Source organism: Gossypium hirsutum, chromosome D13 (assembly GCF_007990345.1).
Source record: "Gossypium hirsutum isolate 1008001.06 chromosome D13, Gossypium_hirsutum_v2.1, whole genome shotgun sequence".
NCBI lineage: Eukaryota > Viridiplantae > Streptophyta > Magnoliopsida > Malvales > Malvaceae > Gossypium > Gossypium hirsutum.
This window is the reverse complement of record NC_053449.1, coordinates 50725165-50750731: the sequence shown is the minus strand read 5'-3', so window position 1 is coordinate 50750731 and position 25567 is coordinate 50725165. Positions and strand designations below refer to the sequence as shown.

The 25567-nt window shown below is 33.1% G+C and overlaps 1 protein-coding gene and 1 long non-coding RNA gene across 2 annotated transcripts; both read left to right on the top strand.

Moving 5' to 3' along the window:
• Positions 1-8202: 8202 nt before the first annotated feature.
• Positions 8203-9288, top strand: LOC121225115 (uncharacterized). Its single transcript, XR_005922971.1, has 2 exons — positions 8203-8494; positions 8584-9288. It is a non-coding gene; the product is annotated as an uncharacterized lncRNA (long non-coding RNA).
• Positions 9289-17381: 8093 nt separating this feature from the next.
• LOC107919531 (F-box/LRR-repeat protein At3g59210) lies at positions 17382-18634 on the top strand. Its single transcript, XM_016848976.2, has one exon. The coding sequence runs from the start codon at positions 17505-17507 to the stop codon at positions 18468-18470; it is 966 nt and encodes a 321-aa protein (XP_016704465.1). The 5' UTR covers positions 17382-17504; the 3' UTR covers positions 18471-18634.
• Positions 18635-25567: the final 6933 nt, after the last annotated feature.

Genomic DNA, 25567 nt, shown 5'->3' with positions numbered 1-25567 from the left:
TTATTTCAAATTATATTTTATAGTATCATATATTATGATTTTAGTAAATTCATATAATAATATTGATTATTAAGAATTTTATTAAATTATATATTTTAATTATAATATATTTAATAATAATTATGTTAAATTATCTTTTATAGTATCATATATTATGATTTGAGTAAATTCATATAAGAATATTAATTATTAAGAATTTTATTAAATTATATATTTTAATTATAATATATTTAATAATAATTATGTTAAATTATATTTTATAGTATCATATATTATGATTTGGGTAAATTCATATAAGAATATTGATTATTAAGAATTTTATTAAATTATATATTTTAATTATAATATATTTAATAATAATTATGTTTAAATATGATTAAATTATTTATTATTGATATTAATAATCTTATTAAATTTTAAATAACAATAACAATAATCATTTACCCAAACAAATTTATGCTAAGGATATTCTAGTCATTTTAGTTTTTTCCATTATGCTATTACATCTCTATTCCATTCAACCAAACACAAGAATACTATTACGCCTCTATTCCATTACATTCAACCAAACAATTGATTTGCTATTACGTCTCTATTCCATTACGCCTCTATTCCAATACAACGAACCAAACGTGCCCTAAAGGTAAAACTGCAGTTACACTTTAACTCTATATTAAACTAAAGGTAATTAATAACAATTTGTTTATCAAATATTATAAATTAATAAATTAACTTAGATTTTTATTTAATAAAATAAATACTTCAATAATAAAATTATATAAAAAAGAACAAAAAAATGTTTGTTTTTGTTATGAATATCTTATTAACTGGATGTCCATCAAGATCAAGATAAATTTTGATGCATTTTAAATTCTAATAGTCATTTGAAGTAGATCTCTACTTCATTTATACTTTTTATGCCTATAAATAGGGACTTTGGAAAACTTTTGTAAATATTCCGATTGATCAATAAAATACACTTTCTCTTTGCTTTCTCATTCTCTTTGTACTCTACTTTCTATCCTTTTATTTTATAATACATTATCAACACGATGATTCTCTATTTTTTTTTTTGCTTTCAAAATCTTTTAAAGTTGTTCCACAAATCCAATTCCTCATTTACCTTAAATTTTCACCATTACAACTTCATTTTCAGGATGTTAAAATATTCAATCTTAGAATGGATCATGGTTCTTATTCTCGATCTTTGATTTATAACTGTACAAGCATGGGTAAAGCATAAATTTGGTAAGAAACTTTTATATTTCGACCATATTTTCTTTTTCAATTAAGGTATGACTACTATTAATTTTTATTTGATATAAAGTTTACATTCTGATGGTATTTTATTTTTGTCTTTCTAAGTTAATTTTTTATGTAAAAGACATAATTGCTGATTAGATATGTTTGCTATTACTATGATACGTTTTCTCTATTACTTTTTTTAGTAAATCATTCTTTTTGAAGTTTTTTTAATTAAGTTATATTATGCATAATATTTAGATGTTTAAAAATTTTATTATTAAATTCTTGTTATTAAATATTCTTGAAATTTGATTAAAATTATGGTGAAAAGTGTTATTAACCTACTATTGTTGATTAAAAGGGAAATTTGATAGGATCTATTGAGTATTATTAACTTGCTAATGTTGAATGATTGTATGATATCTTTTAAATTGAATTTCTAAATATTTGATTAGAGCAATATAAGATTTTATAATATATATGTGGTATTGAAATTTGGTACAATGTGGATCGGATAATTTTTCAAGCATCGTACACAAAAATTTTGATTGTTTAAATGATTTTTACTATTGTATTATAACTGTTATTATGAAAACAAAGTTATTTTACTACTTGTAATAGTGCTCGTGATAATCGTCAAGGTGATGACGACGATGTTAAAGATCTTCAGGTATATTTTACTATATTTATTTATTATATCATGTTTATTATAATTGGAGAATAATCATCACAATATGAATGGATAGATTCTGATTTAAAATCCACGCATGTTTATGATGGTGATTATGAAATAGAGAATCAATAGAGGCGTTTAGAAGTTTGTCCTACTAGATTTGTTACATCCTTGAAGTGAATGCAAACATAAAGAAAATAAAAGATATAATCATGGACCACTAAAAGTGGGAACATTGTAATAAATAAGAGAACAATGAGAGTTCTCAAGATAACTCTTCAAAGGGTAAAGATAACTTAAGTTATCAATGTGATATGAAAGATTATTGGCGACATATGTGGCATATGGAAAAATATTTTGTTTCTATTTATATTCTTTGAGGAAGGAAATGAGAATGTAGTAATGAATTCTATCATTAGAAATAGAAATTATTTATCTTATTTAGTGAAATAAACAAATATTATTCAAATATTTGATAGTACATAATTAGTTGAAAACTCCACAAGAGCTAATATATCAATATCTAAAAAAGCACAAAATTTGTGATGGCTAATATAATTTTTTTTTATATTTGAAGATTTTGACATATTCCCTGAAGTGAATATTGCATATAATTGTTTGGAATTTATATTTATTTTGTTGACTTGGTAACATCATAGACTTCACATTGATTTAGATATTTCTTGTAGTAAATGTCACAATAGTACTTATATGTGTATACAATGTAACACCCTAAAATTTCTAATTTCGCTATTGTGAAAATATGACACAAATATTTGTCAGCTTTAGTGGTTATGTGTTCTGGGAGTGTTTGAGAGGTCCCAAGTACAAGCCTTCGCTTGGGTACATTTTGGTAATTTGAATGAATTAGGCTTTACTCTTGTTTAGTAGGATTTTATTTGATTGTTGGGTAAATTACATTAGAATGGGCCTGCTGGTCTGGTGGTTAAATGGTGTGTTATTATGGTGGAGGTCTTATGTTTGAATCCTTATGCAGGCAAGGGTATTTTTTTTTGCTCAGATTTCGGGATAGAGTTGTTTAATAAGGAGATTCTGAGTAGTGGATGTGTAGTGGGGATTAGGGGAGAAGATTAAGGGATTTTGGGGGTTATCGGGATTTTATTTTATTTTTTTCCCATAACCGAATTTTGACTCTCTTTTTCAAAAAAATTTTTGCCGTCTATTCTTTTCCCTCTCCTCTTGTCGAAATTCTCTGAGTTTTTCCATCTTTCTCTTCTTTTTCTTCTTCTTGATTTTTCCCACATCCATTTATTTTCTTTCGTTTTCGCACGCGGTTAGTGCTCGCTTAGTTTCGGTAAGTGTTTCTTTTCATTTCTGTCATGAATCTCTTAATGACTGCAGTGGTAATGTTTTTTATCTACAATTTGGGCGTAGGGGGAGGCTTGGACTGGTGAATTTAGTGTTCTCATCTTAACAATAGTTAAACGGAGGGTTATCGTTGGTGGTAAGTTGGGTTTCGGTTCGTTCTTGGTTGTCTATTCGCTTGTAAATTCGTTAAATTAATGTTGACTGTCTTGATTATAGGCTTTGGAGTGCTCGAGGACTATTTTAGCATTAAACAAAACCAGGTGTGTACTTGAAACGCAGAAAGAAAGGGATTGAGCGAAAAGAAGAAATTGCTTGTTGTTTGGACTGCAGCAGTAGGCTAATTTTGAAAAATCACCATAAATTGTGGAAATCAAATTAGAGGATGAAAAAAATATGGAATTAAAGCTTATTGAGTCTAGTTTCTCATAGAATAAACGGTGTAAATAATGGAATTGTAAATCGTGAGGTATAATACACTTTGTGAGACAAGGTCAGATTGAATTTGGGTTCTCCTGTTCTGACTTTGGAAAATCATCAAAAATTGGATAAAAATAATTAGGGGTTAAAGTTTACATGTTTAAATTATTAATGAGTTTCAATAGAAACAAATGGAAACATCATCCAAATTTTATACTAAGAGATAATTAATTTTTAGCAAAGAAGGGATGAAGTTGTCAGATAGCAGAACAGGGGTATGTTTGAAGATTGTACTGTATTTATTGGCTAAACCAAAAATTCTGAAAATTTTATGATAGAAAGGTATTTGAGTCTAGTTTTAAAGATATCAAGCGAATCTTAATTCGGAATTTTTTAGCTCAAGATATAAATAATTTAGTAACAGTGAATCAAGTAGACAACTTTAAAGGAACATATAAGTAAATAGTGAAAACATATATGAATAATTAATTAGCACGAGTTACATTAAAAATGGATCACATGGCGAAGGCCAATTTGGGCCGAGTGGGCCACATGGGCGTGTGAACCCATTTTTCTGAAAAGTTCTGTAAGGTTGCACGGGTCGCCCAAGTCGACTGTGGACCTACTGTAGGGTCGATAAGCTTTACTTAGACCCCTATATGTGTGATTTGTCTGTCTGATTTCTATACCGAACATGACTTATGATATCTTAATGTTTGTACTATTAATTTCATAATGGCATGACATATTTTGTATGTTGCATTGCATCGGGGTGGGTTGATGATATTTGGAGGAAGTGTCTGAAAAGCTATTAAGCCTGTTATCTGGCAGCTCAGCTGCAACCTTCTGATTATGTGCCGTATTTCGGTATAGCATGGTGTGTAGGGATGGGTGGGTTGATTTAATCCCCATATGGTGTGTAGGGTTGGACAGAGATGTTGTGTAGAGGCTGGTGGGTAGGATTCTGATTTACTGTATCTACATTCTGTATCTGATATGGGCCAAGGCCCTAATGTATTTCTGAGACTGTATCTAAATGGGCTAAGGCCCAAACTGATTCTGTGATGGGCACGGGCCCCAGACCGTATCTAACTGAATTCTGTTGATTATCTGTATGCATGTTTTCTGTGAAGATTACACACTGAGTTTGCGAAAACTCACCCTTTCTCTCTTTAATCTGTACAAGTAATTTGTAGACTTGACAAGTCGGTTCAGCGGAGGACTCGACGGTGGCCACACGTAAATTTTAGACTATTTTCCGTTAATGCCTAGAATTTATTACTTATTTGGGATTTTTGATGTATCTTCTGGACTATGGATTGGTTGGCTTTAAATTTTGGACTTTAAACTATTTTTATGGATTTTTTTTAAACTGCAACTCCACAAAACACGGGTTTTTTTTTCTAAAAGCTAAGGTTTTTCAAAAATAGAAACGTTTTTTCCTAAATTAATTGGTTACAAAAGCTTCCGCTAAGAGACAAGTTTTAAACCAAATCAACTAGTGTTTTTTTCGAATTAAATAAAAGCTAACTTACTGTGATGGTTTTTAAACTCGATAATCTTGTCTTCAAATCCCTTTCCATGTGACATCGCCAGATTCAACCATAACGTCTAGGCCAGGTGAGGTGTTACATACAAAGTAAAATGAATGATAGTAAAATTATCAATTTGTTACAATTTAGTACGATTGTAACACATGCTAAAGTAAACTAGAAGTTTACTGATATAAATGCATTTACTACTTGGTGTGACAAGTTAGACCATCCTGGATTATATATGATGCGAAAATTAATTGAGAATTCATATGGACATTAATTAAAGAACTAGAAGATTCTTTAATTTAAATAATTCTCGTTTGTTGCTTATTCTCAATGAAAATTTATTGTTAGAAACTCACTAGCTAAAGTTAAGATTTAATGTCTTGTATTTCTAAAATGAATATGGGCACATTCATCCACCATGTGGATGGTTTTGATATTATACGATTTGGTTAGATGCATCTACAAAATAATCACATATGTGTTATTAACTTGCAGCCTGTCGTTTGCAAGATTGCTTGTTTAAATAATTAATTTCAGATCATGCAATTATGACAATTCACCTTGCTACTACTAATGAGTTTATATCTCAATAATTTATTGATTAAGTTTGAAATACTTTTGTAAAAGTTTGTTATTTATGCGTATAATAGTTTAGAGAAATTATTGATTGAACGCCTTTGATTAATTTATAAACCGTTACTTATGAGAACTAAACTTCCTATTTCAACATGAGATTATATTAATTTACGTGTTACGCATCAAGCCAATAAGTTATAAATACTCCCAATTACAATTGGTTTTTGATCAAGAGTTAAATATTTCTCATCTTTGAATTTTTGTATGTACATATATGTTCCAATTGCTCCACCATAACACATAAATGTGAGTGAATCCTCAAAGAAAATTGAGAATATATATTAATTATAGGTCTCTTTGTATTATTAGATGTTTTCAATGTATAGGAGATTAAATTATGACACGATTTGTGATTACCATTTTGATTTGATAGTTTTCCCGACATTAGGGGAAGAGAAATAATAACTTGTAATGAGTTAGAGGGAGAGTAATTTGAACCAGAAGTTCAACAAGGATAACTCATTACAAGTTAACTATCAGATATATTTACAAACTTAATGAGAATAACCAAGTTTTATATATCACCTAATATTTTAATTTGAATCAAACTCCCAGTAGGACAATAAGTTTGAATAAATAATAGCTTGATCGGTTCCAAAGATGAAAATTCTTCTAGATGGTCATATAGTGGAGGCGGGTGCTCCAGAAGAGACCCAAGACATAATTAATAAGTAAAACTCCAGAAGAGATTCAGGTACCTTAAACTGAAGATTAAAATAGTGAATATAAAGAATTCTCGATACGTTATGTCAATTCGAGAAAATGTGGAACCGATAATAAAAGTAGCCGACAATGGTTTTGCATGCAATATTAATGTTGAAATAATGAAATAAAAGGAGAATCTTGAATAAATCTATTTTTAATAAATTATTCTAAATAGAAAAACGCAACTCAAGTACAATTAAATTCGTGGAGTTTTTGGACCAGTAGTCCAAATATCTAAAGTTATAAAGTCGGTATAGGTACAAAGGAAGTAGTTTTGCAAAAGCGGAATAAAAATATGAAGTTTTTCGTTAAGCTCTGGCATTGATTATGAAAAGATATAATATTCTTTTGTGGTGGATACAATAACCTTAAGATATATTATTAAATTGAAAATTCATAAAATATTTAACTTGCGTCTAATGGTTATTGTTACAACCTTTTATGAATCACTATATAGTAAAGTTTATATTAAAATCCTTGAAAGATTTAGGATGCTAGAAGCATATTGAAATTCTCAAAAAAATTGTTCATTTATGTGAATTGAAATAATTTGAATATAAGTTGTAAATTCGATTTAGTGAACAGTAGTTGGAGGAGGATTATAAAATGATTCAAAATACCTATTTGTGTTTTAATAGAAGAATCATGATTAAAGTTTGTTATGATTATTGTTGAAACTCCAGAAGAGATCAAAATATATTTCCCCCAAAATTTTCCCTCACTCATGAATTTCAAAAGAATGGTGATATAAATGCTTAGTAGATACATTCAAATAGTCCTTCGAAAGACTAGTATTCAAGATTGAATAAGTAGAATACAAGAAAGGATGTGATGTTTTCATGAGTGGGAGTAAATACGCGCTGTACTCTTTTTCCCTTAACCGAGGTTTTGTTCCATTAGGCTTTCTTGGTAAGAGTTTTAATGAGGCGGTATATTATGTGTATTAAAGTTATTTGTACTCTTTTTCCTTCACTAGGAATTTTTTTCCCATAGGGTTATTATCTTAGTAAGGTTTTAACAAGACACATTATCTACCAATGGACGTCCAAGGGGGAGTGTTATGAATATCTTATTAAGTGGATGTCCATCAAGATCAAGATAAGTTTTGATGTATTGTAAATTCTAATAGTCATTAGAAGTAGATCTCTACTTCATTTATATTGTTTATGCCTATAAATAGAGACTTTGAATAAGCTTTGTAAATATTCCGATTGATCAATACAATACACTTTCTCTTTGCTTTCTCATTCTCTTTGTTCTTTACTTTCTATCCTTTAATTTTATAAAAGTTTTTAATAAAATAACCATTTTTATTAATTTTAATATTATATTAACTATCTTATTACTATTAAATAGTAAAATCAAGTATATTTTTTTATTGATTTCTCTTCAAATTTTTTTAAATTAAAATTGAATAGGAAAATTAAATTAAAATCAAATTTCAAAGAAAAATTTTAATAAAGTAAAAGTAAAGTGATGAAGTTTTTTTTTTTTTTGAAAATGGCTTCCATAGAGTATTAGAGAAAAATAGACCTGCATAGGTGAGGTCCAAGTCCAAAGAAAAAAGCAACAAACTGCATTATGTCCAAATACAAACAATAAAATACTAAAGAAAAAGAAACGCGAAAGGCTACACCATAAGCAGTTGATGGAAGCCGAAAATCCCAAATCCAAATCCGATAAGCTTGCAGGCACGACAATAGAGAGAAAATAAGACACAACAAGGACAAGTAGAGAGATGCGACAGTTCCAGCCCAAGGCATGCGGTGAAATTAAGGCAGATGAGCATTCGACCCTTTGTCCGTAGCCATCGCACCTTCCACCTGAAACAGAACCTCCTCAACCCAGAAACGGTCCGATGTCTAGCAAAATCCCAACGCCGTGAGTTGGTGAGTAACCCAATTCTGCTATCTGAAATAATAGTAAACTGTAGCCGTTTCAAAAAAAGGTAATTAATCGCAACTTCCCTTCTGTAACAAGTGCTCGAATCTCTGAACAGTCAGCTTGTGTGTTATTGAGTTTGTGAATCACATGCAGAGAGTCCCCTTCAAACAAGACCCGAGATAGACCATGGTCCCGAGTGAATTCTAAAGTCAATAAGAGAGCCAACGCTTCTGCAGCAAAATCCGACGAGGCAAGACCATAGATCCTAGTGCAAGCGGCAAACACCAAGCCCTGGGCATTTTGCACCACCAGCCCCGAGCAAGAAGAGTGTGACCCCTCTCTATACGCAGTATCGAAGTTGGCCTTAACCAGAGGTGTGGTCGGACGATGCCAGCCTGCAGTACATAAAATCCCCAAAACCACTCTTGGCACGGCCAGCACCAATAGGCCACCTATGTTGGATCAAATAAAACAGACCAACTCAAGAGACGTCTAACCAAGGCCCTCGTGATAGTACCTGTTGCGCGACCACCATAGTGCCCAAATCGTGGTAAGGATAAGTGCTAAGTTGTCCCAAGTAAGTGGTTGACAAAGAAAACCCAACCAACTAAAAAGATCCAAATCATTGTAGGTACCAACCTAGGATATGAGCAGTCGTTTCCAAACTGAAATGGCAAAAAGGCAGTCCCGAAACACATGAATAGACGTTTTAGGTATATTTAGGCATCTAGGGCAGAATTGTGTGGTAGTGATGTATCGATTGTAAAGGTTGTGTAACATGGGTACATAATTGCAAAGGAATCTCCAAACTGTTATATGAACTTTAGGAGGGCCCCGAACCTTCCAAATATTTGTAAACAAATCACGTGAACTGAGTGGGTTAGAGGGACTATATGGAATAGAGATTTGTTGCATAGGCCAATAAAGCAACCTATAACCACTACGAATGGAGTAAAAACCTATCGAATCACCTATCTAGAGCATCAAATCATCACCAGCCGAACGAGAGAGAGGAATGCTTAGAATGCGTTCAGTCTTAACGGTCGAAAACAACACACGGACCAAGGTATGATTCCATTGAGCCAAATTCTGTAACATCAAATCACCCACCCAAGTAACATTAGTAGTAACAAATGAGTGTAGGATATGACCGGAAACAATGCATGGGAGCCAATAATCATTCTATATGGAGATGGAGAGACCATTGTCCACCCGCCAATCGAGACCCTTTTCTAACAAACCCAGAGAGCACCAGATACTACATCAGATATAAGAAGGGCGAGACCCTAAAGCCCGCTCTAAAAAAATCAACAGTAGAAAATCAATACGCTTTTAAAACCCGACTCATAAAACAATCCAGATCTATTAATAAGTGTCAACCCTGCTTAGCCAAGAGTGCAATATTAAACTGAGCCAAATCTCGAAAGCCCATACCCCCATCACACTTAGATGCACTCAACGTAGACCAAGAATATGAATGACTTTCCCATTGACTCCTTGATTTATGTCACCAGAACCTACTCATAATACCTTCAAGTGCCCTACAAAGGGATGAAGGAAAAAAAAGACATTACATTGCAAACGTTGGGATTTCTTACAAAATAAAATGTATAAAAACACCCTTACAACCATGAGATAAGTAACGTAGGTTCTAACTATCAACATACCAATGAAAGTGATCCTTATAATGCTAGAAAGTCTCCCGCTTACTCCTTCCAACCATTAGGGGAAGTCCCAAATATTTATCCATCCGATAAATGGTACGTACACCCAAAACTGGCATGATGCTAGAACTGATAAAATGTTCCAGATTCATGTTGAAAGAAATAGCCGATTTATCAAAATTCACCACCTGTCCAATGCATCGCCCATATCCTTGCAAAATAGAGTGGACCGTGGTAGTACTCTTAGTAGATGATGGTCCGAAAATCATACAATCTTTTGCAAAAAGATGTGTCAGACGATGACCTGTACAACCAATACGCACACCCCTAAAAGAACCCTTTCATACGGCCAATCAGAAATAAGCAGAAAGTTCTCTCCACAGAACAGAAAGAGGAAATGACTCAAAGGATTTTCTTGACGAAGACCCCGCATCGACTGAAAAGATTCTCCCGAATGGCCATTGAGAACCACCAAATAAGAAACGTATGAATACAAGCCATGATTGAGGAAACCCAATTTGAATCGAATCCCATACATAACATGATAGCTTCTAAAAAATCCTACTCGACTTGATCATAGGCCTTGCTCATGTCAAGCTTAAGTGCAAAAGAACCAACTACCTCATGTCACTTGTGTTTAAAAGAATATAGCACTTCATAAGCAATTAGGAAGTTGTTAGTGATAAAACATCTAGGGACGAACACACTCTATACCTCGTCAATACAAAAAGACAAAAACCTTTTAAACATGTTCATTAGGACTGTAGAAATAATCTTGTAAAAGACGGAACAGAGACTAATCGGGCGAAATTGTGACATTTGCATAAGGTTGCGCACATTGGAAAGAAGAATGAGATTTGTGGCATTAATATAAAAAAAGGGAGCTCCCTTCGAAGCACCTGCAACAATAATCTATGAGATCAGCGCCAATAATATACCAATACTTCTAGAAAAACAAGGCCAGGAATCTATCCTTTCCCCGGGCTTTCAAAGGACATCTTGTCAATAGCAGACCTAATCTCTTGAGATGTAAAATCAGAGAGCAAAACCCTATTCATTGAAGGAGTAATACCCACATTAATGTCGTTCAAAAAATAATTAAAATTTATCAGTCTAGACGAAATAAAAAGGCCCTAAAAATATCTCGTGGTAACCCCAAACATAGAATTTATGTCTGTACAAGTACGACCATTATCAACCACCAAAGAAGTTATTGAATTCATCTACTTCTAAAAAGTGGAAAATTTATGGTAGAACGATGTATTTCAATCTTCATAACGCAGCCAATTCACCCGTGCCCGTTCGCCCTAGAACAATTCCTCTTTATCAGCATCTATATTGGGAGCCAATTTGACCTCGGTGCTCTCGGCCAAGATGTCATCGGAGGAATCGACTTGATGTAATCGTTCCAACTGAGCCGTAGCCTGTCAAACAAACTGGCTCCTATGTCTATGAAGTGTTCATCCCCAAGTAGACAAAGCAACCCCCAACAAACCTAATTGAATAGGAACTGACCCTGTACTTGAAGTCCACACACTTCAGATCTCCTCTTCATAAGAAGGCTCGAAAACCTAACGAGACTCAAAATGAAACACTGTTTCCAACTGTCTAGAAAAAAACCTTGATAGCAAAGCCACAACTATAATGACCAAACAACAATGATCAAAAATGGAGTGGGGAGCATGAAAAACCCTCGAAGCAGGAAAACAATCCCTTCACGGAAGAGTAACAACACAACGATCCAATCATTCCTGAATATTAGTGTCTAAAAATTGACCTCATTCCCAAGTGAACCAACGCCCCTCAAAATCCAGATCATGAAGCTCACAACTATCCAAAACTGAATGAAAGGCCTCCATCTGTTGATCAGAGCGAAGATGCCCCTATCGCTTCTCAAAGGTATAAGCAATCTCGTTAAAATCACAGCCACCAGCCATAGAAAACCAGAATGTCTGCCTAAATCCCAAAGTAAATGCCAAGAGTCAAATCTATCCTATTTTTGGGAGACCCATAAAATCCTGTGAATCTCCAACTTGACCTAGTAACATCATCAACAACAACCACAGTGATATGGTGACCCGAATAACTCTAAAACTGAACCTGAACCTGAACCTGAACCTGACAGCCCAGTTTCCAACCTAGCGAAAGTCTACCCCTACTACCAGAAGTTGAAATATCAATGCCACAGAGAAAACCAAATTAGTGACGCACCCGATCCATCCACTGAGCGTCAAGTTTCATCTCTATAAGAGAGAAAACTTGAGGATTGTATTTATGCAGCATATTCTGCACACAATGAACGTTCGTGGATTCCCCAAACTACGGACATTCCAACTGATCAGATTCATAATGATCGACTACCCTGCGTAGTTGAGCCAGTCGCATCAGAAGTCAAAGGAGTCTGTGTCAAATCCAAACTTGTAGAAACAACAGAGACTATAAAAGAGAACCGAGTCCATTTCTTGCCACTTAAACCAATCGTAGTTAATGAATGTTGTTGTGTAAATTCAATTATGACGATAAATCAATTATCTGCATCCCTAGACCCAATCGAAATTCCTTTAGGCTGGGACTTGTCTAAGGTAAGACCCAAGTTATTGCTAACTTCTTACGCAAAGGTCGAAGTAGAAATATGTGAAAGATGTGAACCATGCACACTAGAATGCCCGCCCAAACTCAATCCTCGTTTCTCTGGTGTAAGATGCAACCAAACACTAGGTTGGGGCTGTCGACAACGTTGTTGTGCACGTAAAGAAATATCCCAACCCAAAGGAACATCTTTAATGCCAATAGTCAGTCGAACATGGCAGAAGCTTTCATTGTGTCCCAATTTCCCACATAGGAAACAAAAAAGCGGCAATCGTTCATATTGAAATTGTACATAGACTCTCTGGTGAGAAGACAAAATAAGACATTTCTTGTGCCTTAGAAGAAGTCGGACATCCATCTTCACACGAAGCCGCAAGGAATTATGAGATCCAAAAGTAAAATTGGTAGAATTAAATACTAAAAAAGTCCCAAGGAAATTCCCAAATTGCTTAGCCTATCTTCAGAATAGTAGCCAAGAGGGACATGATGAACCTGCACCCAAAAATCAATGAAACACGAGGGCACTTGAAGACGGTCCTCCCCTGGTAACAAACGATGGAACACAAGTAAATGATTATTAAAAGTCCAAGGACTACCCTGGAGAACTCGAGCAATATCCTATAACGATCCTATAGTCAAGAGTGTCGGGAAGTGCATTCCCGGGACTCGGTTCTTGTAAAACGAACTAGTAAATATTTTTTAAAAATATTTACGAAGTTATTTTTGTAGTTAATTCGATTTAGGTTAAGTGAATTTGCATGAATTAAGAGTTATTATAGTATAAGGACTAAATCACGTTTAGAATAAAAGTTGAATTATATTTATAAAATCAATTGAGGGTTTAGGGTTGGTAAATATACCTTTATATTATGTAGTGGACGGCATTAATGGGGCATATATGCATATATAATATTTTAATATATATAAGTTATATATTATAATTAATAAAATGAAATTGATATGTATATATGTATTATATAATAATGATAATTATTATAATAAAACAAAACAAAAGAAAGTAAAAGAACATGCAAATTAAATAGGAAAGAAAAGAAAGAAAAGAGAAAGAAAGAAAAGAGGAGAAAGACGCACAACTATAGAGACTTTAGGGTTCAAATTTAAAATTGGTTAGTCAATTTAGTTCTTTTTCTTGTAATTTTTATATTTTTGGAATTTCGGTGTTAAGTACTACTCGACCCATGTCAAAATTTTAAAATTGATTAAGATTTTAGATATTTCTATTGTTAAATAGTTTTAGTACTAGTGATTTAATTGATAGATTTTTAAGCTAGAAATGAAAAATGATTAAATTGTAGAACAAATTGTAAATTTTGAGTAATAGGGACTAAATTATAAAAGTTTTGAAATTTAAGGGTTTAATTGAAAACAGGGAGCTAAATTTAGTTTAAAGTGAAATTAGTATAAAAATATGGGATTAAATGTGAAGAATAAAAATTAGTCTTGGTTTAGGGACTAAATTGGAATTTAAGAAAATTTTGAGTTAAAATTGAAATATTCAATGTGGAATTGAATTGTGTAGTATTAATGCATTTTAATTGTTTTAATTTCATAGCTAAGTCGTACTGGAATCCTCGACTAAAATGGGGAAGGATAAAATCGACGTCGAATAGTTTGGAATCCACAGTTTGTATTTCTATAATCCGAACCTAGTTATTAATTGTTGTATTTTGATTTAGTGCATATGGTAAGTGGTTGAGGTGAGTATTTTGGCACTTTGATAGTGAATTGAAATTGTAGTTGATTGAAATGGATTGAATTGGTATATACATTATGAATGTAGTGATTATTTGAATTGAAATGAATATATGTGTAAATATGATAATGTGCAAATATAAGTATTGGATATTGGTTGTATTTGAAAAGTGAAAAGAAACCATATTAACTGTATCGGGCTGAGTCGGATATAGATGGCATGCCATAGGATAGGAAGAGTTTAGGGATTTCTTCGACTTCGAGTTGATGAGGCACTATGTGCCAAACTGGTGTGTTGGTTGGATCGGTGTATCCGTCCGAGTCTGAGTCGTGTTAATAGGGGTAAATAAATAATAAAGTTCTATAATTAATATTGAAATGGCATGACACGTGAAATGGAAATGAGATAGTAGATTGAAAATGAAATGTGAAATATGTTGTGAACAAATGGAATATATGAGTTTTGTACTCATGAATTAAATATGGAACGGATAATGCCATTGATTAAATGAAATGTGGATTGATATGTGAAAAACTATTTATATAGCAAGTGATGTGAATTGAGATATTTGTTTAACAAATCAAATATGATAGTATGTGAAAATTGAGTATAGTATGAAATGATATGGTAATATGCATGAACTTTAAATGATGGTATATGGTAATGGTAAGCTTATACAATAATATGTTTGTATAATTCAAGTTATGCATTCTTGTATCCTTATGTCTTTAATTGTTTAGATTATAGAAATCACTGGGTTTTACATGCACAAGTTAGGTACTTTTCTTTTGATCGTCGGCTCAGCATCTAAAAACGGTTCCAATCTCAAATGTGGTTAGGTTTACTTTTTGTGATGGCATGTACCTAGGATGTCTTAATTGATAGTTATTTTATGAATGGATTGTAAATGGAGTTATAATTATAATGTTGCTTTGAGTATATAAATATATGTTTGTGTTTGAAGCCATAAATTGCCATGTTACTTTGGAACCATTGCTTGTGAAGTGTATGTGAACTTAAGCTTGATATTTTAGGTAGTTATAAGTTAGGTTAAAGTGAATGAATTGGTGTGCTTAAAATATTGATTTGAATGATGCATTGATGATATGTTTTGATGATATAAATGTTGTACTAATGAGGGTACATTGGTTAGGTACCTAGGATGATTGTTTTGACGTATTTTTGAGTATGGTTGATCGTGTTTTGAATAGGTTAAATGAATGGTCTTTTAGTTGCTTAATGTCCAACTAAGTAGGAAATGGTAAACTTGTTGTTTAAGGTACAATTTAGGTTCACACGGCCAGACACACAGGCATGTGACTTGGCCGTGTGAGATACACGGCTGGCATACGAGAGTGTGAGGCCATTTTGAGAGTTACACGGCCTGACACACGAGCGTGTGGCTTGGCCATGTGACCCAAGTTAGAAAGTTACACGGGCACGGACACGGGTTGGGACATGGCCGAGTGTCCCTATTTCGAAAGTTACACGGGTGTGTGTCTTAGCCATGTGAGTCACACAGCCTGGCCATACAGCCGTGTGACCCTTGTAGTTAAATTTTTCTAACCTTTTTCTCAAATTTTCAAATGTTCTCAATTTAGTCCCGAATCATTTCTAAAGTGATTCTAAGGTCTTGAGGGCTTAAATAAGGGACGATATCCATGATTAATGATGGATTATGTTGTGATTATTGAAATGTTTTGAAATGAATGATTTAAGTAACGTTTATTCGGTAATGCTCTGAAATCCTATTCTAGCGACGGGTACGAGTTAGGGGTGTTACATATCCATTTCCGCATAAAAACGAAATAGAGACCATTTTTGCCCAAATCGGAAATTGTAATACCCCTAAGTGGGTGCCATAGGTTTGCCATCGTCATTCGCTTTGCTTCGAAACGGATTACACTCGTCGTGAGGAAACAACCAACAAGAGAAAACTCAAACCTAGACTCGTTATGAGAACCCCTAACGACCATTGGCCATGCTTCATCTTCATCATCACGAAGGGACAAGCCTGCAATATCATCTTCCATTGACGAGCTCAGCAAAAATAAACCACTGTTACTGCGCAAAAACGTAAAAAATTGATCTGAAAACAAACAAACCGAACAAAGGACAAAGAAAACAAAAACCACGTGCCAAAAGGAATACAACGACTTCTTTTTAATTACTAAAATAAAATATTGAAATATTTATTTTTTATTAAAAAATTATTTTCAAATCATCAAAATTAACATTGTTTGATAAACTTTAGTTAAAAGATCAAGGTTGGTGGAAATATTCAATAAAATTTAAAATTTAATGGTCAAACTTTAAAAGTTGAGTGTGAATTTTACTAATATTTCGGTGTAAAATTTACATTTTAACCCATAAACAAATACTTGAAGTAGCAAATGTGTTTCCACTTGTAAAATTATAATAGCAGCCAGACAGCACTGATCTGATGGTCTGCAATCGATGTGACCAGTTAGCCACGGGCATTACATCTTTTTCGACTTTTGCAGCTTTTTTTATTTCACTTTCTTTTTCTCCTTTTTCAAAATTTTCAATCGTTAAATTTTTTAAAAAAATATTTCTGGTGGCATCTGACACATTGGCGACAACATTAAAAAAGTTACTTCAAAATACTCAAAGAAATATGAGTATTTTCTAGAAAATACACACCAATATAGTCTGACAGAGTGTTGACACCAAAAAAATATTATTTTTTTCTAAAATCTAATCATGCCACAATGATTGGGAGAAGTGGGTGGATTACTGTAGGGAATGCTTTCGTAAATAAATTTTTTCTATTCTATTTCAGTAATTAATTAATTATTTTATATTATTTAGGTAAAAAAACACTTATTTTTTTCATGTTTTGAGTTTATCAACCTAGCCCGAATCCCTTGAAACCCAAAAGGATTGGGCCAACGTGACACTGATTTGATCTAAAGAATTTAGACCCCAAACTACACTCTAACGCCGCAGAGATTCGGGTTGACGGTAATTGGGAGGGAAAATTACAGAATTATGTGGGAATCGCAAAGAAGCAGAGCAGAAAATTTTAGGGATAAAACGGAGGAGTAAAAGACGAAGCAAGAAAAGTGGTGTCGGGTGGGAGGAGGATGGGGAGGCGACAGCAACCAGAAACTGTGGGTGTCTTAGATAGGATCAATAATTTGCCTGACTCTATTCTTTCACACATTTTGTCCTTCCTTCCCAATAAAGAAGCAGTTCGAACTTCTATTCTTTCAACCAGGTGGAAGTATCTCTTTGCTTCCTCTATATCTATCCTTGATTTTGAACACTGCTTAAAAAATCTGTATGAGGAAGCTGTTAACAACTTCATGAATTTTGTTGATACATTACTTTTTAATCCCAGAGAGCGGGTCCATTTAGAATCCTTTTGGGTGAATGACTATTTTGTGGATGATGAGGATGATTATTTACCCCTTTATGGTTGGATATCTACTGCACTGTCTCGTGGTCTTAAGAATATTGGCATTAATTTCATAAACGAGAAGGTTCCAGTTTTGCCCACTCTTCTATTTACTTCTCACTCACTGGTGACTCTCACACTGTTCTTGCACATCAAAGATGACATGAAGATTCCAACTAATGCTTGTTTACCAAATCTCAAGAACCTATGCCTTACAAACTTAGCATTCGAAGATGGTTATTCAATTCTCAAGTTAATTTCCAATTGCCATGTCTTAGAAGATTTGACTATCTATGATTGTTGTTTTCATAGCATAAGTGAGCTCAATATTCATAATCTTTTGCTTAGGAGACTGATTTTATGTTTTGAACACGTTTGTGTAAGAGATTATGATTATGTGATGGCGATTGATGCTCCAAGTCTTGTCTATTTCGAATATACTGGCATAGTAGGCAAAGGCTATACTTTAAGTAACATGAAGTCTCTAGTAAAAGCTGAGATTAGTATCTCTCATTTCCATGAAGTGCATAGTGAACGAAGTGCTACTCAGCTTCTTCAGGGAATCTGCAATGTACAGTCTCTACATTTAGCCATTGAAGCTTTTAATGAAACGGTTAGTAAACTGTTATTGAATATCGAACTTGTCTTTTAAGATTATATAATAGTTCCAAGTTTTGGTGTGCAGTTTTTTCGAACGCGTCTTGATCCAAAGCTTGTATTTCACAATCTTGTTGAATTGGAATTTCATTCTTACTATTGTTATCGGAAATGAGTGCGGCTTGTGGAGTTTCTACATAATGTGCCTAATCTAAAGACCCTTATTCTGGATCTGGTATGAAGAGTTCTCTAAGTGCTCTTATTTGTTTAGCGATAATTACATCCAAAATTGCAGCATACAAACCAACTAACATTTCTTTTTTTATTCGGTGTGGGAGGTTAGGCTGATGGTGAAGAAGGATTGAGGTTACTACCTATACCTTCTTGTTTGTTATTTCATGTCAAGGAGATCAAAATTTCAGGAGTTGATGGAAGCAAATATGCGTTTGAAATGATTAGTTATTTCTTGAACCATGCAATGGTTCTGGAGAAGCTCATATTAAAAATGATTAACCTGCTTGGAAAAGATGAATTGATGCGGAAACCCCGGATCTAGACACAAGAGAAATACAAATTAGAAATAAAACGAGAATAAATAAAATTAGTTAAATAATAATAATAATAATAAAAGGATAGATTTGCCCTATGGAACCCTTGGTTAACTTGTAACCAAAAACGCCAATGATTGAGCGGCTCCCTACGAAACCCCTAGAAGAAGAACCTCTAGAAACACCGATGAACGGGAAAGAAATTTGAATATTTGTAACTCCGAAATACTCTCGAAAGTAACAAACTCCAAACTAAACAGCAAGAGAAGAATCACTCTACTCTCAAAAATTTACCTCACACAAATTTGGAAGAAAACAAATACTCTCTTTTTATTCTCCCCAAATGTGTAGAAAACAAGCCTATTTATAGGCAAATTACAAGAGTAATTGAATCCTAATAAAAACTCTTTAAAGAGTAATTGAATCCTAATAAAACTCTTTAAAATTATCTAAGAAAATAAATAAATAATAACCTAACCAATAAAATTACTTAACTCATAAATGATGTGTCCCAACCAATGAGAATTAAGTAAATAATAATAATAAGATACATAAAAGATTAATCCACCAATTTATGGGCTTTCACTATTCCAAGATTGGTCCAGTGAATTGCATTCCCGTATTTGTCAATGTCACAAACATGATGAATTAAATTTGTAGCAACAAAGTCTTGGACAAAAGCATTCATCTTTGATTTTAATTGTCGTGCCTTGCTTCGAGTGATTGGACCACTAGGAAAAACAACCCCTTGAGTGTCACCTCCTTGGCTCGTATCATTCTCCCCCTCTTCAAGAAGTTCGTCCTCGAATCCGAACCTACATCAAATTTAAAAGGAGAAAGATCAGAAACATTGAAAGTAGCACTAACACTATACTCACCAGGAAGATCAATGCGATAAGCATTGTCATTTATTTTCTCAAGTACTTGGAATGGTCCATCTCCTCGTGCATCAAGTTTATTCTTTCTCTTAGAAGGAAATCGTTCTTTCCTCATATGCACCCATACCCAATCTCCAGGTTCAAACAAGACTTGCTTTCGCCCTTTATTAGCTCGATGTGCATTGGACTCATTCTTTTTCTCAATGGATTTACGAGCCTTTTCATGGATCTCTTTCACTAAATCAGCTTTCCTTTCACCATCTAAATTAGCAATGTCATTCAAAGGTAAAGGAAGCAAATCTAAAACAGTAAGTGGATTAAAGCCATATACAATCTCAAAAGGAGTAAAACCTGTGGAAGAATGAACAGAACGATTATAAGCAAACTCAACATAGGGTATCCATTCTTCCCAAGATTTAACATTCTTACCTATTATTGCTCTAAGCAAAGATCCCAAAACTCGATTTACCACCTCGGTTTGACCATCAGTTTGAGGTTGGCATGTAGTAGAGTAAAGTAGTTTAGTACCTAACTTACCCCATAACACCTTCCAAAAGTGACTAAGAAATTTTGCATCTCTATCGGAAATGATAGTCCTTGAGATTCCATGTAATCTCACAATTTCACGGAAAAATAGATCGGCAACATGGGTGTATCATCAGTTTTATGGCATGGAATGAAATGAGCCATTTTAGAAAATCGATCCACAACCACAAAGATGCTATCTCGTCCATGCTTTGTCCTTGGTAAACCTATTACAAAATCCATTGAAATGTCAGTCCAAGGTGAACTAGGAACAGGAAGAGGAGTATATAGACCATGAGGCATCACAGTGGATTTAGCTTGTTTACAAGTAATGCAAGTAGAGCAAATTTTCTCAACAAGTTTTTGCATGTTAGGCCAATAAAAATTCTCATGTAAAACATCATAAGTCTTAGTGACTCCAAAATTACCCATAAGACCACCACTATGAGCCTCTTGAACCAACAATTCTCGCATTGAACACTTTGGTAAGCATAGTCTATTATTTCAAAAAAGATAGCCATCATACTTATAAAATTTGTGAAATGCACCATGTTCACATGCGTCATAAATGCTTGCAAAATCAGAATCAATGACATATAAATCTTTGAGATACTCAAAACCTAATAACTTAGTATGCAAAGTACTAAGCAAAGTGTACCTCCTTGATAGAGCATCAGCCACAATATTATCTTTACCTTTCTTATACCTTATAACATAAGGAAAAGATTCAATGAATTCAACCCACCTCGCATGTCGCTTGTTCAACTTACCTTGTCCCTTTAAGTGCTTAAGTGATTCATGGTCAGTGTGAATCACAAACTCCTTTGGTAAAAGGTAATGTTGCCAAACTTCTAATGCCCTTACCAAGGCATACACCTCTTTATCATAGGTCGAATAGTTCAAATGTGCTCCACCAAGTTTCTCACTAAAGTAGGCTAGTGGTTTACTATCTTGCATGAGGACGGCACCTATACCTACACCAGAAGCATCATATTCAATCTCAAAGGTCTTTTCAAAATTAGGTAAAACAAGAATAGGAGTATTACACAATTTATCTTTAAGTTCATTAAATGCTAATTCTTGTTTATCTGTCCAATGAAAAGATACATTCTTTTTAATAAGTGCAGTCAAAGGCGAAGCAATTGTGGAAAAGTTACGAACAAACCTGCGGTAGAAACCGGCTAACCCAAGGAAATACCTTACCTCAGAAACAGTTTTAGGGATAGGCCATTCTTTAATTGCCTTTACCTTCTTCTCATCCACATGGATTCCTATAGAACTTATCACAAAACCCAAAAAAAACAAGCTTATCCATACAAAAGGTGCATTTTTCAAGATTAGCAAAGAGTCGTTCGTGCCTTAACACTTCCAATACTAATTTAACATGCCCAACATGATCATTCAAAGTTTTGCTTTAAATCAGTATGTCATCAAAATACACAACGATAAATTTTCCTAAAAAAGGTCTAAGTATGTGGTTCATTAATCTCATGAATGTTTTAGGAGCATTAGTTAAGCCAAATGGCATGACTAACCACTCATACAGGTCATACTTAGTCTTAAAAGCAGTTTTCCATTCATCACCTTGTTTCATTCTTATTTGATGGTAACCACTTTTTAAGTCAATTTTAGAGAAAATGCATGCACCATTAAGCTCATCCAACATATCATCTAATCGAGGAATTGGATATCGATACTTTACCGTAATCTTGTTGACAGCATGACAATCAACACACATTCTCCAAGAACCATCTTTTTTTGGGACGAGAAGTACAGGAACCGCACAAGGACTTAGACTCTCACGAATCAACCCTTTCTCTAAGAGATCTTCAACTTGCCTTTGCAACTCTTTAGTTTCTTCAGGATTGCTTCGATAGACTGGTCTATTCGGAATACTCGACCTAGGCACAAAGTCAATTTGATGTTCAATCCCTCGTAAAGGAGGTAATCCCTTAGGCATTTCAGAAGGAAATACATCCTCAAAATCCTGCAAAAGATCAACAAAACAACTAGGCAAATGTGTATTAGGGTTACTAAATGATACGAGCCAAGGAGGTGACACTCAAGGGGTTGTTTTTCCTAGTGGCTCAATCACTCGAAGTAAGGCACGACAATTAAAATCAAAGATGAATGCTTTTGTCCAAGACTTTGTTGCGACAAATTTAATTCATCATGTTCGTGACATTGACAAATACGGGAATGCAATTCACTGGACCAATCTTGGAATAGTGAAAGCCCATAAATTGGTGGATTAATCTTTTATGTATCTTATTATTATTTATTTAATTCTCATTGGTTGGGACATATCACTTATGAGTTAAGTAATTTTATTGGTTAGGTTATTTATTTATTTATTTATTTTCTTAGATAATTTTAAAGAGTTTTATTAGGGTTCAATTACTCTTGTATTTTGCCTATAAATAGGCTTGCTTTCTATACATTGAGGGGAGATAAGAAAAAGAGTATTGGTTTTCTTCCAAATTTGTGTGAGGCAATTTTTTTGAGAGTAGAGTGATTCTTCTCTTGCTATTTAGTTTGGAGTTTGTTACTTTCGAGGGTATTTCGGAGTTACAAATATTCAAATTTCTTTCGAGGGTATTTAGTTTACATGAACACTTTGATACCAACTGATGCGGAAACCCCGGATCTAGACACAAGAGAAACACAAATTAGAAATAAAACGAGAATAAATAAAATTAGTTAAATAATAATAATAATAATAAAAGGATAGATTTGCCCTATGGAACCCTTGGTTAACTTGTAACCAAAAACGCCAATGATTGAGCGGCTCCCTACGAAACCCCTAGAAGAAGAACCTCTAGAAACACCGATGAACGGGAAAGAAATTTGAATATTTGTAACTCTGAAATACCCTCGAAAGTAACAAACTCCAAACTAAACAGCAAGAGAAGAATCACTCTACTCTCAAAAATTTACCTCACACAAATTTGGAAGAAAACAAATACTCTCTTTTTATTCTCCCCAAATGTGTAGAAAACAAGTCTATTTATAGGCAAATTACAAGAGTAATTGAATCCTAATAAAAACTCTTTAAAGAGTAATTGAATCCTAATATAACTCTTTAAAATTATCTAAGAAAATAAATAAATAATAACCTAACCAATAAAATTACTTAACTCATAAATGATGTGTCCCAACCAATGAGAATTAAGTAAATAATAATAATAAGATACATAAAAGATTAATCCACCAATTTATGGGCTTTCACTATTCCAAGATGGTCCAGTGAATTGCATTCCCGTATTTGTCAATGTCACGAACATGATGAATTAAATTTGTAGCAACAAAGTCTTGGACAAAAGCATTCATCTTTGATTTTAATTGTCGTGCCTTGCTTCGAGTGATTGGACCACTAGAAAAAACAACCCCTTGAGTGTCACCTCCTTGGCTCGTATCATGAATTGTGCATCTTGAAAAAACTATTGAGGTTACCAAGGAATTCAAAGAAATGTGAAGTCGTCGTACACTAGTATTTCTTATGTTATGATTGGAACTGTTTGGTTTTGTGTGGCACTTTGGAGAAATTAAATGCGATATGGTGTTATGGTTAGAATTATTCATTGTCTGCTATTTCTGTATTTCTCTCTTCCATTTTTGGTTTATGTAACAGTGTTAGAACTGTTCGTTGAATGTAGTGGGTTTGATTTTGAGTAGCCCTTATTGTTGGGTTCAGATAGCAGCAACTGCTTTGCATGATAATAGGATCTTTATTATTTTGTAGTTTTGATTTGTCTTCTGTCATTGATATTCAATGTTTCACTCAATCATAAAAATATCATATTATGTTTGGTTGTTTTGGTCATTTTGTAATCATGGAACACCGTTGATGTATAGTAAGTCACATTGGAACTGTCGAAACCGTTTTTTGAAAACAAAAACTTAGTTGTCGACTTTTTAAAAAAAAATAAAACTGGAGTCGCCACCGATCCTTTTATTAAGGTGTGATCGGCCTACCTTAAAAAAATATTTTGGCCTACGAATTTTGAGAAAACGAGTCTGGGAGTCAGTTACGCACGAGGAAGGGTTAGCACCATCGTAACGCCCAAAATCGGTACCAAATTGATTATTTGATGTCTTAGTGTCGAAAGTTAAAAAAAATTTAAAAATAAGCTTGAATGATGAAATTTGCAAAAGGATAACCAATTGTTCAAGTCATGTAAAGAAATCGGGTCCCAATACGTTAGGGTACGATTCCTCATAATCCCCGAACTTTGAATATCACTTTTATTTTATGCGAAAATCTTCATTTCGAGAAAGTAACAGGCCACACCCAATACGTTAGGGCACAACAAGTTAAGTTCCCAAAAATGATTTTTATACTAATGCATTTTGAATAAAGAATATTCTCGGTCATTTAAGATTGACAAAGAAAATCAGAACCCAATACGTTAGGGCTCAATTTCCCTTGAAAATCCCAAACCTCAAATAATGCTTTTATTCAAAAAAAAACCTTTAAATCAAGAAAATAACCTTGATGAATGGTTAAAACCAAAAAATATTTTCAAAAGGGTATGTTAAAGTTATTATACAATATGATACAGATCCTTTAATTTACAGCATATACGAATAAATATTCGCAAATATATATATACAAATACAATATATCAGTAAAGTTGCAAACATATGTACACATATATCAAACACACATACCAGCATACATCTAAAAAGAGAGAATGGAATATATCAAATAAAACAAATACAAATACATGTGTTGAAAACAAAATAAAAGTATAAAAATACGCATATATATATTTACAAAGAAAAACAAAACAATATATATAATATATAAATAAACTACGAAAATATATACATGTATGTGAAAATATGATGAATTATAAAATGGAAAAATGTATATGTACTATAAAATGTAAATTTATATACATATATAAACTATATATAAAAAACTAAGAAGATAATATAGTAATAAAATATATAAAATATGTACACGTATTTTAAAAACATTTAAAATATATATACATATATAAAATACAAACATATGCGTGTATATATGTATAATAATAATAATAATAGTAATATATAATATAATAACAAAAATAACAGCAACTTAATAACAAGAACAATATTACAAACTAATATATAATCTAATTTGTAAAAGCAAATACAATGGACTAAATTTGAATCAAAACAGAATTAAAACACAAAATCAAATTAAAGCAGAG